At 40.9% G+C, this 14269-nt stretch overlaps 1 protein-coding gene across 2 annotated transcripts in view; it reads right to left on the bottom strand.

Moving 5' to 3' along the window:
- SLC22A16 (solute carrier family 22 member 16) overlaps positions 1-13773 on the bottom strand; it is a 33606-nt gene extending 19833 nt beyond the window's left edge. Inside the window, exon 1 of one of the 2 annotated variants that reach the window (XM_033054373.2) lies at positions 13630-13773. Coding sequence is in view for 1 of the 2 variants with exons in the window: in XM_033054372.2 (XP_032910263.1) it covers positions 13630-13679 (50 nt within the window). In the remaining variant the exon portion in view is untranslated. The remainder of the gene's footprint in view (positions 1-13629) is intronic. The other variant, XM_033054372.2, reaches the window with a different exon arrangement.
- Between the last annotated feature and the right edge of the window lie 496 nt (positions 13774-14269).

The raw sequence follows: 14269 nt of genomic DNA, 5'->3' as shown, positions 1-14269 counted from the left end.
ATTTTCAGTGTTATAAAAATCTTATTCAGTTTCAACAAAGAAATCCACTCTGTAGCACCTTATTTTTCATACTTAATTTGCAGTACCAATGCTAAGCAAACACAAGAAATCAGACAGAATACCAGGTATACATTAACAGGCATCATTTATGCTGAATATTACTTCATTTAAGAATGGGACAATGGGTTTTTACAGCAAAATGGCCATGTTGTTCAGAATTTTGCAGGAGGGATTGCACTGCAGTCTTTAATCTCTAGCTGCTCTATGAAAGAGCCAAAGAGCAGGGGAGCTGGAATTGGGGGAATAAGGCCTGGTGTGAAGTTAGAAAAGCATTTGGAAGCACCAGGGTCTGAAGGCATTCTGCACTACACTAACAGGCTGCTTCCCTGCCTGCAAAAACTGTTTACTGCTCTCTCCAGTAAAATTCCACACTGGGCTGGCTAAGCCTCTCTCTGTATATACTCTGTATGTGCTTATTTTTGTATATACAAACACACACAAACTATCCTGAAAGTCCTGTTTTGCTGTGAAGGCAAAATCCACTGCTGACTACAGCAGTGTGTTAGCAGCATCCCCACTGATCCCAGACTGAAAAGCCCAACCTTACGAGCGTCTGGCAATCTCCTATGGGTAGGAAGAGCTTTTCTTCCAGAAACACCAGTGGTATAAATGCCAGGAAATTCCTTGACTTGTATGGTTACCAAAGAGGAATAAATCGGACCATTGGGGACAACATAGGGAAGAATGAAAAGTGTCTGTGGAGGTCAATATGTAGGGATGTAGGAAGAGAAGTATGTAGGGATGAGAGGAGATGGGAGAATACTACAGACCCGTGGGATTTTGCTTTCCAGAACAGCTGGAGATTGAAAAGGGACAAAGACACAGCCTCAGGGCAGACAGAGGGTTTCTGGCATAGAGACTGTGGTGGCAGAGAGTGGGAGCGAGGAGGAGCACAGAGCTGCTGTCTCCTCTGTTGCCGCCTGGGATGCCTCCCTTTGACCCCCCGGTACAGGATTTGTGTCTCAGAGCCTGTGCTGTGGCCGTGGGATGCCCTGCCCCAGTCTCAGAGCCCTGGGACACGTCCTTGGCCCGTGGGCAGAGCAGCCCCCCAGATGCTGTGCTGGGCCAGGAGGTCACAGCACAACATATACAGGTCATGCACGTCACTGACCCTGAGGCACGGGGTAAAGTCTAGGCTGTTCTTGCTCCCTACTGTAAATTATTAACCTTTTTCCCAAATTCGTAATTTAAGAACACCAAACCGATAAGAAAGTCCTATTAGATCTCTCTGTTGCAGACAAATATATGCAATAATCCATACAATCCATATTATTAACCACACCAAGCTCAATTTTAAAAGCTCAATTTCCCCAAATAAAGAAATACTGTTGTTCATGCATCAAAATGCTAAGAAAATATCATTGCAGTAGCAAAAAGTACTATTGAAATTCACCAAAAGAAAGCAAATTCTGTGATTTATTTTCCTGGACTGATCTCAAAAAGGGCAGATTTTGGCAATAGGATTTTAGATACCAGTCATCTTCACATACACACAACAGATTATATAACATGTATTGCTGCAAAGAGTAATTTTAAATAACCTATTTTACATATATTTTTTCCTTTTTAACCCCCCCCCCTTTTTGACATTTAAAAAAAACTTATGTGAACATGATGACTGTCCTAAAAGGTATGATAATTTCTCTCAGTGTTTTTCCATCTCTTCAATGACTTGCCATGGGAGATAATTATTTGGCAACTACATTTTGTCACTCTTGCCAGGAGTGTCAAATATAGAAGTCAAGAAGACTTTATAGGTTACTTCTCCAGTATAGAGATGCTTAATGAATGCCAGAAGTCAAATGAGCCTAAAATTGTCTTCACAAAAGCTTAAGCAAGACACAACATGAAAATGTTCCAGTCCCTCTTAAAATATTTGTGATATTTCTCCATAGTCTTTTTTTTCTCTGAGTTTGCAGCTTATAGTAACAAAAGATTTTTGCATTTCCTATTTCCTCTGCACATGTTTTAAGATCAGTAAGAAAAGCAACTGGTAATATCATATCAGTACCTGAATATAAGAAATACTGTTCCATAAAGGCAATGAAATAGATCTCAGGCCACTGTTGCTCTGGCTGTAGTCTCATGACACAACATCTCTGTGGCACTGTCACTGCAAGGTATTTTCTCCCTTCTCTCTTGCCACTGTTTATTCCCCCCTTGGGACACAGGGCACTCTAGCCTCAGCTGTGGTGGTATTTCTTTTGTTGACCATCTGTGAATTTTGTTTGGCAAACTGATGTGACTTGAATAAAAGAATCAAAAATAGATTTTTTTTTTTTTAAGAAACATAAAACCAACAAGCTAGACTAGTTGCTCAGCCTACTTTATATTGCATCCATGCAAATTATCCACACCAGTCCATTTGAAAAGTGGTGCATCTGGCATTCAAAAAATCCTTGAAGTGCACATTGCCACATATATGTTAGAGAATAAATCCCCAGACTCAGAGTACTTTTAGCATTGTCAATTATTGGAGTGTATAGCAGGGATAAAACTTGTTGTTGGACACTAATTTTATTTTAAATAAAATATGGTTCTGATTTCCTTGTCTGTCCATCAAAAAGAGAAGAGGGGAAATTACGAGATACTCATCAAAATCTTATATAAACATTTAAATCATTTTGGTGCAGAATAGATTCTCAAAACTGTTCTGTGATTAGCAAAAGATTTGTAGGTTTCCTAGGGGTTTATAAGAACTATTTTTACTGCTTGTCTTCTCTACAACCTCATTTGTAAGTTGCTTAAGTGAGAAAACACAGTACGTGCTGTGTACACTCAACAGGATGGATTCAGTGGAAAGAAATTTCCAGGTATTTACTATTTCTGAAAGAATTTCTGTTCAGTAACCACTTTAACCTCTGTATTCCATCATTGGTTGGCTGGTGAGAAGAGCCATTCAGCATTCTTTCCACTGTAAACCAAAAAGCTATGATGCACTTCCACATTTATCTTTTGAGAGGAAAGGAACTGAATGTGACTCAAGAGTATTTTTGTGATGGTGCAAAGATACAGATTTGGAAGCAGCCTTAAATACACAACATGCACAGCCTTATTTGACTTATGGTCAAGAATAAACTTCCATCCATCCTAAGGACAGTTTGAACTATGCTGAGAGTCTCAGCCAATGTGGTTATTTCCAGAATTTGTTTTCAGATGCAGAAGATGCTGTGTTGGATGTCCAGTTTAAACCTATCAACAGCACAGATGCAATAGGAATAAAGAAAACTGGAAATCAGGAAGACCCCAAGAATTACATATTATCATCACTGATGACAATGTGTGCATCAATGTGCAGTCACCAAACATCAGACACCAAATCACTCTTACATTTAAAACTGATTCTCTGAAGAATTAATTTCTATCCCATTAAACTTATGCACATTTGCCTTTGATTAAGACAAGCCCAGCATTTGTTCATCAGAGTCAAGAAGAAAAATACATTGGCTGCTCACTACTCTGCATTTGGTATGACATCTTAGATGAAGGACGGCACATCAGCATGAAAATGAAGAAACAGTGCTACAGAATTAAGGGCTATACTTATATATGTATATATATGTATATATATATAAACTTTATGGAACAGTGCTACAGTTCTTCATTTTTGACTATTTAAATCAGGCAGGCACATAAGGTTCCTGTCATCACCTGTGACAAAATAATAAATATTGCTGGGTTTCAGCAGTTTAGTAGCACAGTTTTCACCTATGGACAGCCCTGCACAGCTGAAGGTGCCCTGGTGTTTCTTGCTGCCCCTCTGCCAAGGGTGGCTGCCTCCAGGGCAGGGCCAGGCAGAAAGATGGTGTGAGCATGGCTCAGCCACTCCAGCCTAATGCCCAGCCTTCTCATTCAAATGGCAGTGAAACCGGGAAAGACACAGGGTCTCTGGATTTGCACTCAAGCAACCAAAGTACACATAAACATTCCACTCAGCTTTCCTGGGAAAGCAACCTCTGATTAAGGAGGAACGTATCACTGGGAGCAACAGCAATTCCAAACTGGAGTCAGTATTTTTTTATCCTAGCTACCCACTTGCCCTTTCTGCTATACATGGGTTAAGGACATGTACCACGGTAATTTAATTAAGAAAGAGCATGACCATACAGTTTGTAAGTGATTTAGCTTTGTTTTGGAGTTATTTGGACTAGAGTTATAGACAGCAGTGTGGTTATACTTAAACAGTAGTAACACTTCAGGCTCTATACTTGGAAGTTTCTATTTCAGGAATGGCATTTCTATAAACGTCTACCATTTAGAAAATTAGCATGTACTCTCCATGATATATAACTAGCATTACTTGTCACAGGAAAAACTCAATTCCAGTTTCTCTGGTAACACTGTTTTCTTCTGGTCAGCCTCTGTTTTGTGGACAAATCCAAATTAGGTATTTCATTCCTTTCCACATTGTACTATTTCCATCAACATACGTAAGCAAATAATTTCTCATCATAATCTGTAAAGCATCTAATAGAATTCAAGTGTTTTTATTGAGATTCCATCTAACTATAGATATAGACAGTATTTAATGCATAAACAGTTGTATTTCATTTTTTCTTCCCCATTTAGAAAATAGGATGTTTTCTGCTGGTTACATTGCTGACACAACGAACTAACTTTGTTCAAACTAGCTAATATTTATTTTAGCTTTTTTTTTTTTTTCTGTCTATAATCCTGAAATAAAACTAACTGGTCATCATATTAATTACATTCTTACTTCTTTGTTTTTCTACTTACATATTTCTTCTGCAAAACTGAATCTGTTGCAGCTGACTGTACAAACACATGAATTGCATATCTACTTCAGAGTGGTGAAAACTGCCTTTTCTGAAGCAAGAAGCAATCCATTTTTTAAAGATTAATTCATAAAGTAATTAAGCCTTACAGTTGTCATAGTCACATTATGACTTTTAAGAACTCTTTTTTTATTGTTTTCTATTTATAGTCACCTAAGAAGATTTGGATACAGATAGCTCATTTTCAGTTAAAATTCTACATAAATTCTCTTCACACCATGCCATACATTGTTAAGCATACTACCCAAGGTTTTAAACTTCTGTATTTGAAATTTAATTCCTTCCTGCCTGAAAAATGATTGTAAAATTACTCACTCTTAAAGGTTTTTGAAAGTTCTCATACAAAAATGTAAAACAAGTGAGAAGTCTGTGTAATTAATTTAAGAACATTGGACATCACTTTCCTCGGGAATGTTTTTAGCTGTTCCTGTATAAATGAGTATCTTCTGAGTTTTCAGTTATAAATAATATGGAATATTAACTCCATGGATCTTTTGCAGCCTTGAATATCGTTAAGGTAATTTAGTCTATTTCTATGGGCTACACAAAGCAGTTTTAACTAGATAATGTGTCATTTTAGTCTCTCTGGCTCCATTTACAACTCTTACAATGTTCTTTGTTGTTCTTTGTAAATTCTGACATTTACCATAGTGACTCTTCATCAAAAGCAAAACAGAAAAGCTGAAGTAGATACCTCTGCTTTATCAGCTTTTTTTAATATTTGTTTTTTTAAAAATACCACTTAACAAGATGCTACATTAAGGGAATTAAGTGTCAGATAACTCTGTCTTCTAAAATTTGGGACAAAGTCAGCATGTAAATCAAGGCATCACTTTGGAAAAGGCAACTCAGTGTCAGACACAGATTCTTTTCTGTGGAAGAGTATGCTGCTAGTTGCAATCCTACCTATATGGAATCCTATATTTTTAATTCTATAGATCTACAGCTTGAAGAAAGAGATCCAACTTAATGCAGAGTCTGGTATGGCCACATTATTTTCTTCTGTTAAACATGGTTTTAACTTCTGGAATTGTTTTGGTATATCCATATTTAGTGGCTATGTTCCACACGAGCAATAAAACAGCCTCCACACCAACACTTCTTCCCCTTCTCTGTAACAGAGCAGCTTGAATCTTTAAAAAAGTCTTCTACAGGCTTTTTAAAACCCAGTTAGGACATGGAAGAGGACTAAAATGTATCTCCTTTCTTCCTCTGTCTTCAGGAGTCTACACTGATGACCCCACCAATTTTTGAAGAGCTCTTGTGAGGGCTCAGATTAGTAGGTCTGACAGCACATCTTCTCCAAGGCAAGGCAAGTTATCTCTAAATCCGCAGAAAAGATGACTACTGATAGCAAGAGGACTTGCAGCTTCTTTTGCAGGTTCGTGGTTCGTCTTCCCTCCAAACTGTTCCTCTTCACTGCAAATGCATAACCCATTCTTTACTTCCACAGTACTGTCAGGTTCTTTCCTTCAGTCTTTCCCTTATAGTATCTCATGCAAGGGAATGATCTGGAATAATCCTATATTTTAACTCTACATTAATATTTACAAGCATTTTAGAGGTCCCATTCTCCACAAAAATAAAGAGGTTGAATTCTGCTCAGACCTACCAGGATTCTTCTACATAAATCTACTTTTGTACTGTCTGCCTCCTCTATTCTCAATAAGTGAGACAGAACTGAGGTTGGCTACAAAGGATGACAGTTCTTTGAGAAGCCTAAAATACAGGTGTAAATGAGATGAGATTCCCATTTCTCTGAACCTGGAACTAACATGAATTATCTCTCTCAGAAAGGTGGAGATGTAGCAACTTTATGATATTCCCAGCTCTGCTGACATGCACCAGTTCTAAAGACACAGGAAGAAAGATCAAATGACAGTTTGTTCTGGAATGTGACATATATATTATATAAATAAAATTATAAATTATTTAAATGAAATGGGAAATCATCAGTATAATTTCACCATGCTTACAGTTCACTTAGATGCAATCTAATATATGCAGTATGCAATCCATATACACCTATACTATTTATCTAGATCCCCTTTCCACTTGGTGAGGAACCACAGACTAACCAGGATTTGCCTTGTCCTAAACCATATAGTGAAAACAAGACAGATGTGCCATGCCCTCAGTGGTCCAATTCTCCCTCTGGACAAGGTGACTTCACAGATGTCTGAAGTTTACACTACAGGCTGTAAAGATACTGAGATGAGCTCACTAGTGCTCTGACTTGGACAGCTGATTCTCCACATAGCTAGAACAGACTTTTACAGATGTATCAGGTAGGAACTTAGATGCTTCCATATCTCTTTCATAACTTAGAGAGGAGAATGAAGTCACAATACAGCTGGAAGAGTTCAGACTATCATGGATATAACACATTTAAATGGCACTGAACTCCATCCAAAGGGTGGTGCTGACTGCTCTTTATAGAGCAGCAAATTATTCCCAGTTCTGTGAAGCACCTTTTCAGCACTTCTTTACTACTTCTTGCTGCCTTATTGGCCTTTTCCATCTCTTCTTCAGGGCTTGTCCTATATTCTTGCCTCAGCACCACTGCTGCAGCTGCATCTCTGATACAGCTACCTAATGCTAATGCCTCCAGATAACAGAAGAGGAAACCTAACTTCACCTCTCGATGAAAACATTTTCTTGAGGAAAGAGTTCAATATATTATCCAACTGGATTGAAGCACTGGATGGTGCTTCTAGATTCCACAAATCATATTTTCAACACATATGATTTTCAAAGAACATTTGTTCTGCATGAGGCGAGCACTATAGTTTGACCATCAATATACCATATTACAGTATACATTAGCTCTCTAGGCACTTTCAGTGTTTTCCAAAGAGAGCTAAGATTTATCTCCAGTATATGGACAATTTGACAGATTGTAATAAAGACATAGCTACCTCAGCTGGTATCTTCTCTGGCTTGCTATTTTTTCCATATTTCTGAAAAGCTGAGGACCTCATGTTCTTGCTCAGCTGCTATAGTTTCATGCCTCAAGCTACCTTAAATAAAATGTCAGCAGTGTATGTATCTCAGTACCATTCTTTTGTGTATAGCAAAATGGCGGCACAGAAATTGTCACAGAATGTGCTAAAGGCTCCTGGGGCCTTCCAAAAATTCCCTAAATGTGAAGGTGTTTTCTACTTCATGATTTTACTTCCTGCAATAAATTGGTCACACTTTCCACGAGTAAGACCTTTAATAAAAATTTCCTTCCAACTTTGAGGTATCTTAGTATTGCTGAAAATCATTACCATTATGAGAAAATTACTGACACAGATTTTATAGGAATGGCATCCTTGTCCTAGGCATTGTATTGCAGGGAACACACTGTTCAGTGCCTTACATTCACACCGTAATATTTCAGGATGAAAGAGTGGGTCATCAGCTCCTTGACATGTCTGATAACTGCCTTTTGCTGCCATAACTGTGTCTACGCTACAACTTGGTTTAGAAGCCACTCTGAGGGGTTGGCAACATTTCAGAGGTGAATCTCAGATGCCTGGTTTACAAACCATAATTGATTTACCAACTTTAAGTTTCAGTGTTGCTCACACTGCAGCTTCTAGTTGTAGAGAACGGATATTACATTACATGTTGCAGAACACTTTTGTCTACGCAGATCTTGCTTTAGACTGTGCCCAGTATGACTTGGATCCCAGCAAATGCTGTGAGAACCTCTTGCAAAGCACTGGTGCTTTGCCACCATTATCCCAGAGCACTTGCCAGTATCCAGCTTTGATTCTGAGTCTTGAGAATATTTCCACTTTTGCCTAGTCAGGCACAGATAAATAAGGCCTTTGTTTAAGCTGCTAGAGTTTGCTCTCTGAGAACACATGGGCTGTCTTGGTTCTCCAAAGCTATTATGATGCTGTTCAACCAACAGGATTAAGGATTAAGTGCTATTTGCAAAATACCACCCCCCAGACAAAAAAAAAAAAAGGAGGGGGTGGAAAGAAATGCTGCCAAGTCCCCCAGTTTCATCCTATGAACATCTGAAACGAGCACAGGCTGACTCAGATGTTATAATATAGCATAATTGTAAGAACACTTATCAAACATTTCTGTCAAACACCACCCCTGACTAGGAGCCAAAGGACAACTTAGATTTGAGATTCTTCTGCCTGGCACATTCCAGTAAATACAAACAGCTGTCTGCTGGTACATTTTGAAAACTGAATGACAGATATGTTGCAATAAACTTTTCCACTGTATAATGTAGCATATGAGGGAAAAAAGAATTAAAAAAAAAAAACCAATCTCCAAATCACACCTCTTTGATCATCTTCAGCAAACTACTGAAAGGTTAAACAGAAATTCACATTATATTGTTTAAAAATATTAATTTTGTGTAGAATGTACTAAATACCAAATGTATTAGTATTTCAGAAAAATCTTGTAATACTTCCATTTTCTGGATTAAAACTTGTCTGTTCAAATGCTGAATATAAATACCATGGCCTGCTTCTCCATACTAATTTGAAACAGGAAAACCAGTTTCTTTCCATATCTAATACGCACACTTCTACAATGGAAAAATATATTTTTGGTGGGAAAGAACCTTTCAAGGTATCTGTAAAACACATGAGGTTGAAAAATCATTCTTTGAAAGTGTTCTTTTTTTCTTTTTGTGAACAGAAATGGTGAGCACCATCTTTGAGATACTCGGGACTCCTTGTAATTTGATACAAACCAAGAATTTCTGGGAGTAACATGTACACAGCACAATTTGCAGATGTAATCTGATCACTAGAGCTGTGAAACAAGAGAGAGGATAAGGGCAACAGCATGAAAAGAGGAGCCTGGAAAAGTTCTGAGATGTGAAATGAAGACAGACTGGTGTAGAGGTTTAGAAGTGAACCAAGACCTCTGCAGAGTGGGGAGGAGAGAAGCAGCGTTAGCACTGACCACTCAAATACTGCTACCATGGCACTCACCAGCAGTCAGTAGAGGTTCACTACAAAGAATTTCTTCAAAAGTCAAGCAAATTTTTAAGCTAAGCAGACTCTCTCATATATTTATAAACACTAGAAAAGTTCCAGGATGATAAAGGTGTTGAAACTGTTGGTGAGTGTATTAATGTCTACTAAACCTAATGTTTGGTTGGAACAGGTGACTGTTCTGTCTAAACAGGCAGCCTGTCCTGCTTCCCTCCTCCTCACAACAGCCATTGCTAATCTTTGGTTTGCTTGCTTCTAAAGTCCAAACTGCAGCAACTCCACTGACCAAGCAAAAAGTTCATAGAAGACAACAGTGCAAAGATGTCAAAACCTGAATAAATAAATAAACCTCTCAGTAAAAATAAATAGTAGTAATATTTCATTTATTAGATAGTCTAACTGCTAGTAAAATGTATTATTTATAAAACAAACATTTTAAAATCTAGGTAATGCACTCAACTTTGCAAAAGACAGACTCTTTCAGAAGAAGAGACAATTTTTAAAAGATTTTGGAAATACTTCATTACAAAATCTGAAAATAGTGTCGGCAACACCCAATCTTCCTCTCTCTTCCTGACAATTTTCACCACCTGCTTTTAGCTAAAGCATAAGCCAAGATTTGGAAACTGTTAATCACAAGGAAAACGCTGCTTACCATGTAAGCTGCATCTCAGAGCTACCAGACGTTCCAGCTGGGAAATCAAATCCTTACCCTCATCCACACTTACCATAAGGGGCACCTCCCCAGATCTCTCTCTGGACAGTTATTCCTGATTAGACCATGTCTCCACTCAGCACACGGCCATGGTGCAGATCAGAGCGACAGAATACATAGCCCATTTCTCACCAGCAACCGCATATGGACATTTTGTGTCCTGCTGGTAGATGAAAGTCACTGAAGTTATTAAAAGTCCTTTTTTTTTTACCTGGGGATTAGATGTGCAGGCAGTGTGAGCCATTTCCTAAGGCTCACCTACCCACTATGCCTGCCAGTGACAGTCAGTGTCTGACTGCACCTGATGGGCCCCTGGAAGGGTTTTTGGAGTTGGAGTGGGTGGGCAGAGAGGGGCTGAGGCGGGGGCAGAGAGGGAGAGCCCATAGGTGCAGCCTGGCAGGATCTGCTGCATGGGAGAAGGGTGCAGTTCACTGCAGGTACATTGGGAGCTTTAAGGCTTGGTAACCCTTTAGTGATGAGGACATCTGAGTCAGACAGCACTATTCGTCTGTCATCCAATCTCTGCTACAGTGAACCCTGCTCTGATGCTCCACAGACAGACTCAAGAACAATGTTTAAAACAACCTGCTTCAATTTATAGGCCACAGATGCCACCCACGCACAAATTCAACAGGGCATAAAATCTTCTTTTAATGACATAGGCTACAGGAGTCATTACATTTTTATGGTTGTTCATGCATTCTCAAGACCCTATTAAGAATAATGGCATCACTGAGACTTGTGAAAGAAAGCCCAAACAGAAAGTAAAATATTGTCAGCATCCATGTGAATGTCATTCCGTAAAATTCACAATCTTAATCAGTGTGAAAGGTTCATATATTACCTGTATATTAATAACTACTATATAGCTATATATTATATATGACACATATATTAAATGCATACACATTATCTCCATATTTATATATGTATGAACAGCTGTTCATTCTCTACTGCATCTGTCAGACTTTAAGAAAATCAAAACAGTCTCAAAATACTAACAGTCATGCTTGGACTGTTTAGAATCTGACTGTGTCAAATCTACAGAATCTATACATAGTGCATAGTTTATATGGGCCTTATGGGAAGAAATGAACCACTGATTATCTCTCAGTGCCAGGATGCTGCAAACTGAACAGAACTAACTCCATGGTTATGGTTATGAACAACTTTTCATATGAGATAGGATCATTTACCTAGCATTATAAAGGGTTTAAAAAGAGTTTTCACAATATTTTTAAATGGTTCCTCCCACCACAAGCTGCTATTATACTTACTGTTATACTATACCATAGTGTGCCCTTTGAAATCTCAAACAGCTGTAAATCTAAGAGAACTATGCAAATTTTGGTAGCCTGCATCTCATCTTAAAGCGTCTAAATTTAGAGCAGCTCCTATTGAACAGCATCTCAAATAATCTGGTCCCTAGATGTCAGGTTATTGCTGTAGAATTGGTCTCCTTTTAATTGCAATGAGTAGTTTTGAAAACTTTATCTAAAGCATTGATAAATATTCTCTAGTAGGAAAACTACTTCAGTAATTACAAATACCTACTTTTGTACTATTTTAGTATTCCATGTCAAGTGCCTGCTTTCCACAAAGTGCATACAAAACAGAAGAACAACAGCAGCAGCAAAATCAACTGATTGCTAGGATTTCTCTCCTAGTTCACACAGAACAAGGTATTTTTGTTGCTGACCCAGAATTGATAACAAATTAGTTTTTCTTCGGATACATATGCCTGCAAGTCACAATTTAGTCAAATTTAAGCATAGGTGCCACTTAAGCAAGAAAGCATCTTTCCATCCTAACCATCTGAAGATACCCACCACTACTGCCTGCACATGATACTAAGAGCTCTCCTGCTGCAGTTCAGGCACTTCAGCCATTACAAGGAGCTCCCAGGCTTTGTCCAAAATGCTGCTCCTGCCTGCCCATGAGAGAAGATCAACATTGTGGGTTAGGCTGGCTCACTGGTCACCGAGCCTGAAAGCACAACACTGCAATTCAACAGCTTGAACTCGTAGCCAAATTGTGACACATGGGTCTATTCCAGCCATCTGCTCTGAGGAGCATGTGCCTGCAAAGCCCATGATGATCAGCACATCACGGAAGTGCAGGAGAGAACTCACTGTGAGGATGTGCACCCATTAGCCTTAATATTCATATCCTCTAAAACTTAATTTCCTTGCCTAATGTTTCTTCTCCATTACCCGCTATAAGCAGTCTCAGATACTAGCCCTGCATCCTGAACTACAAAAGCATAAACACACATGCACACATATGCCACGTCTGTGTATCCATCCAATAAACCCAGGCCTCTGTACACACACACACACCCCACAGCCACAAAGCACATCAAAGGAAACCCGCCACCACGCACACAATCATTTACCCTGCAGGTAAACCCTTGCTGATAAGGGCATATGCACAAACTCCATATCCACGTCACACAGGCAACAAACCCAACCTCAATAAAAACCGCATCATCTCTTGCATTCAACACCTCTGTGCCACTCAGCAGGAATGGCCTGGGTATCACAGAGTGCTCCTCTACATACTGCTGTGCCTTCTGTCACCCTTGAAGTGCGCAGGCTGTCCCAGCCCCTGGCTGTGTGTGTGTGTGTGTGTGTGCGTGTGTGTGCTCACAAGTGGAATGAAAGAAATGTGAGTTGTAGGTGTTTAAGAGTGCACGGCCGTCAATGGGTGTCTGTACGCAGGTGGTGCCGGCAGCTCTGCGGTGCTGTGTGGGTGTCCGTGCGAGCACGGCACACGCAGGGATGCGCTGCACGCTGAGTGGGCACACGCGTGGAGCGCTGCATGTGTGCGGAAGAGTGCGTGGGGGGTGTCGAGTGCAGCGCCTGTCTGTTCCGTGAGTTCAGAGAGCGCGGTGCTGTGTATTTGTGTGCGGCATTCTCCGTGTGCCAGTGACCGTCCCGGTGCGTGTCCGAGCGAGCGCCCCGCAGCCTGCGCGATGCCAGGAGCACACGGGCGCAGGGCGCTGTCCCCCCCGGGGCAGCTGTGACACCCGGACAGCCGTGACTGATGGCCAGCAGCCACACGGGGATGTCCGGGTGCGACAGCGGGGCACCCCCAGTACCTGCCGAAATGTCCCAGCGAGTCGAAGAGCCGCTCGGAGCTGAGAGCCATGGCGGGGCGGCCGTAAGCCGGGAGCCTCGGCGCGGCTGTCCCGGCGGTGCGGGGAAGAAGCACTGTCCTGTCCTGTCCCTGTCCCTGTCCCGTCCCGTCCCGTCCCGTCCGCCCCCCGGCGCCCCGCCCGCCGCGCGGGCAATGGGCGGGCGGGAATAACGGCCGCGCCCAACGGCCGCCGCTCCCCGCGGAGCCGGAGCGGGCAGCGGCACCGGGAGCGGACCCGGCAGCTCCCGCGGCGGCCCCGGCTCCGCGCCGGTCACAGCCCCCGTGTGCCCCTGCGGAGCTTTGGCTCTCGGCGAGCGGTTCGACCTCCCGCACTGACCCAGCGCCTCAGCCCGCTCGTGTTTCTCGCGGTAAAACAAAATTAAAGGAGGCAGTTATGTGCTTAAATCCTCCTGCTGCAATCCAATAATCCAATATATTTAGGCTCTAGTGTATTTAACGCAGACGTTTTGAATTAAAAGAGGGTAAAACCATTTTTTCCCCACAGGGCAATATCTGAATCATTGTTAGTAGCCTTGCAATCTGCACTGCCATTCAGATACATCACCTTCTTTTCCTGCCCCCAAAGTTTTAGCACACAGTGT

The sequence above is a fragment of the Catharus ustulatus genome, chromosome 3 (genome assembly GCF_009819885.2).
Source record: "Catharus ustulatus isolate bCatUst1 chromosome 3, bCatUst1.pri.v2, whole genome shotgun sequence".
NCBI lineage: Eukaryota > Metazoa > Chordata > Aves > Passeriformes > Turdidae > Catharus > Catharus ustulatus.
This window is presented reverse-complemented; position numbering and strand designations above follow the sequence as displayed.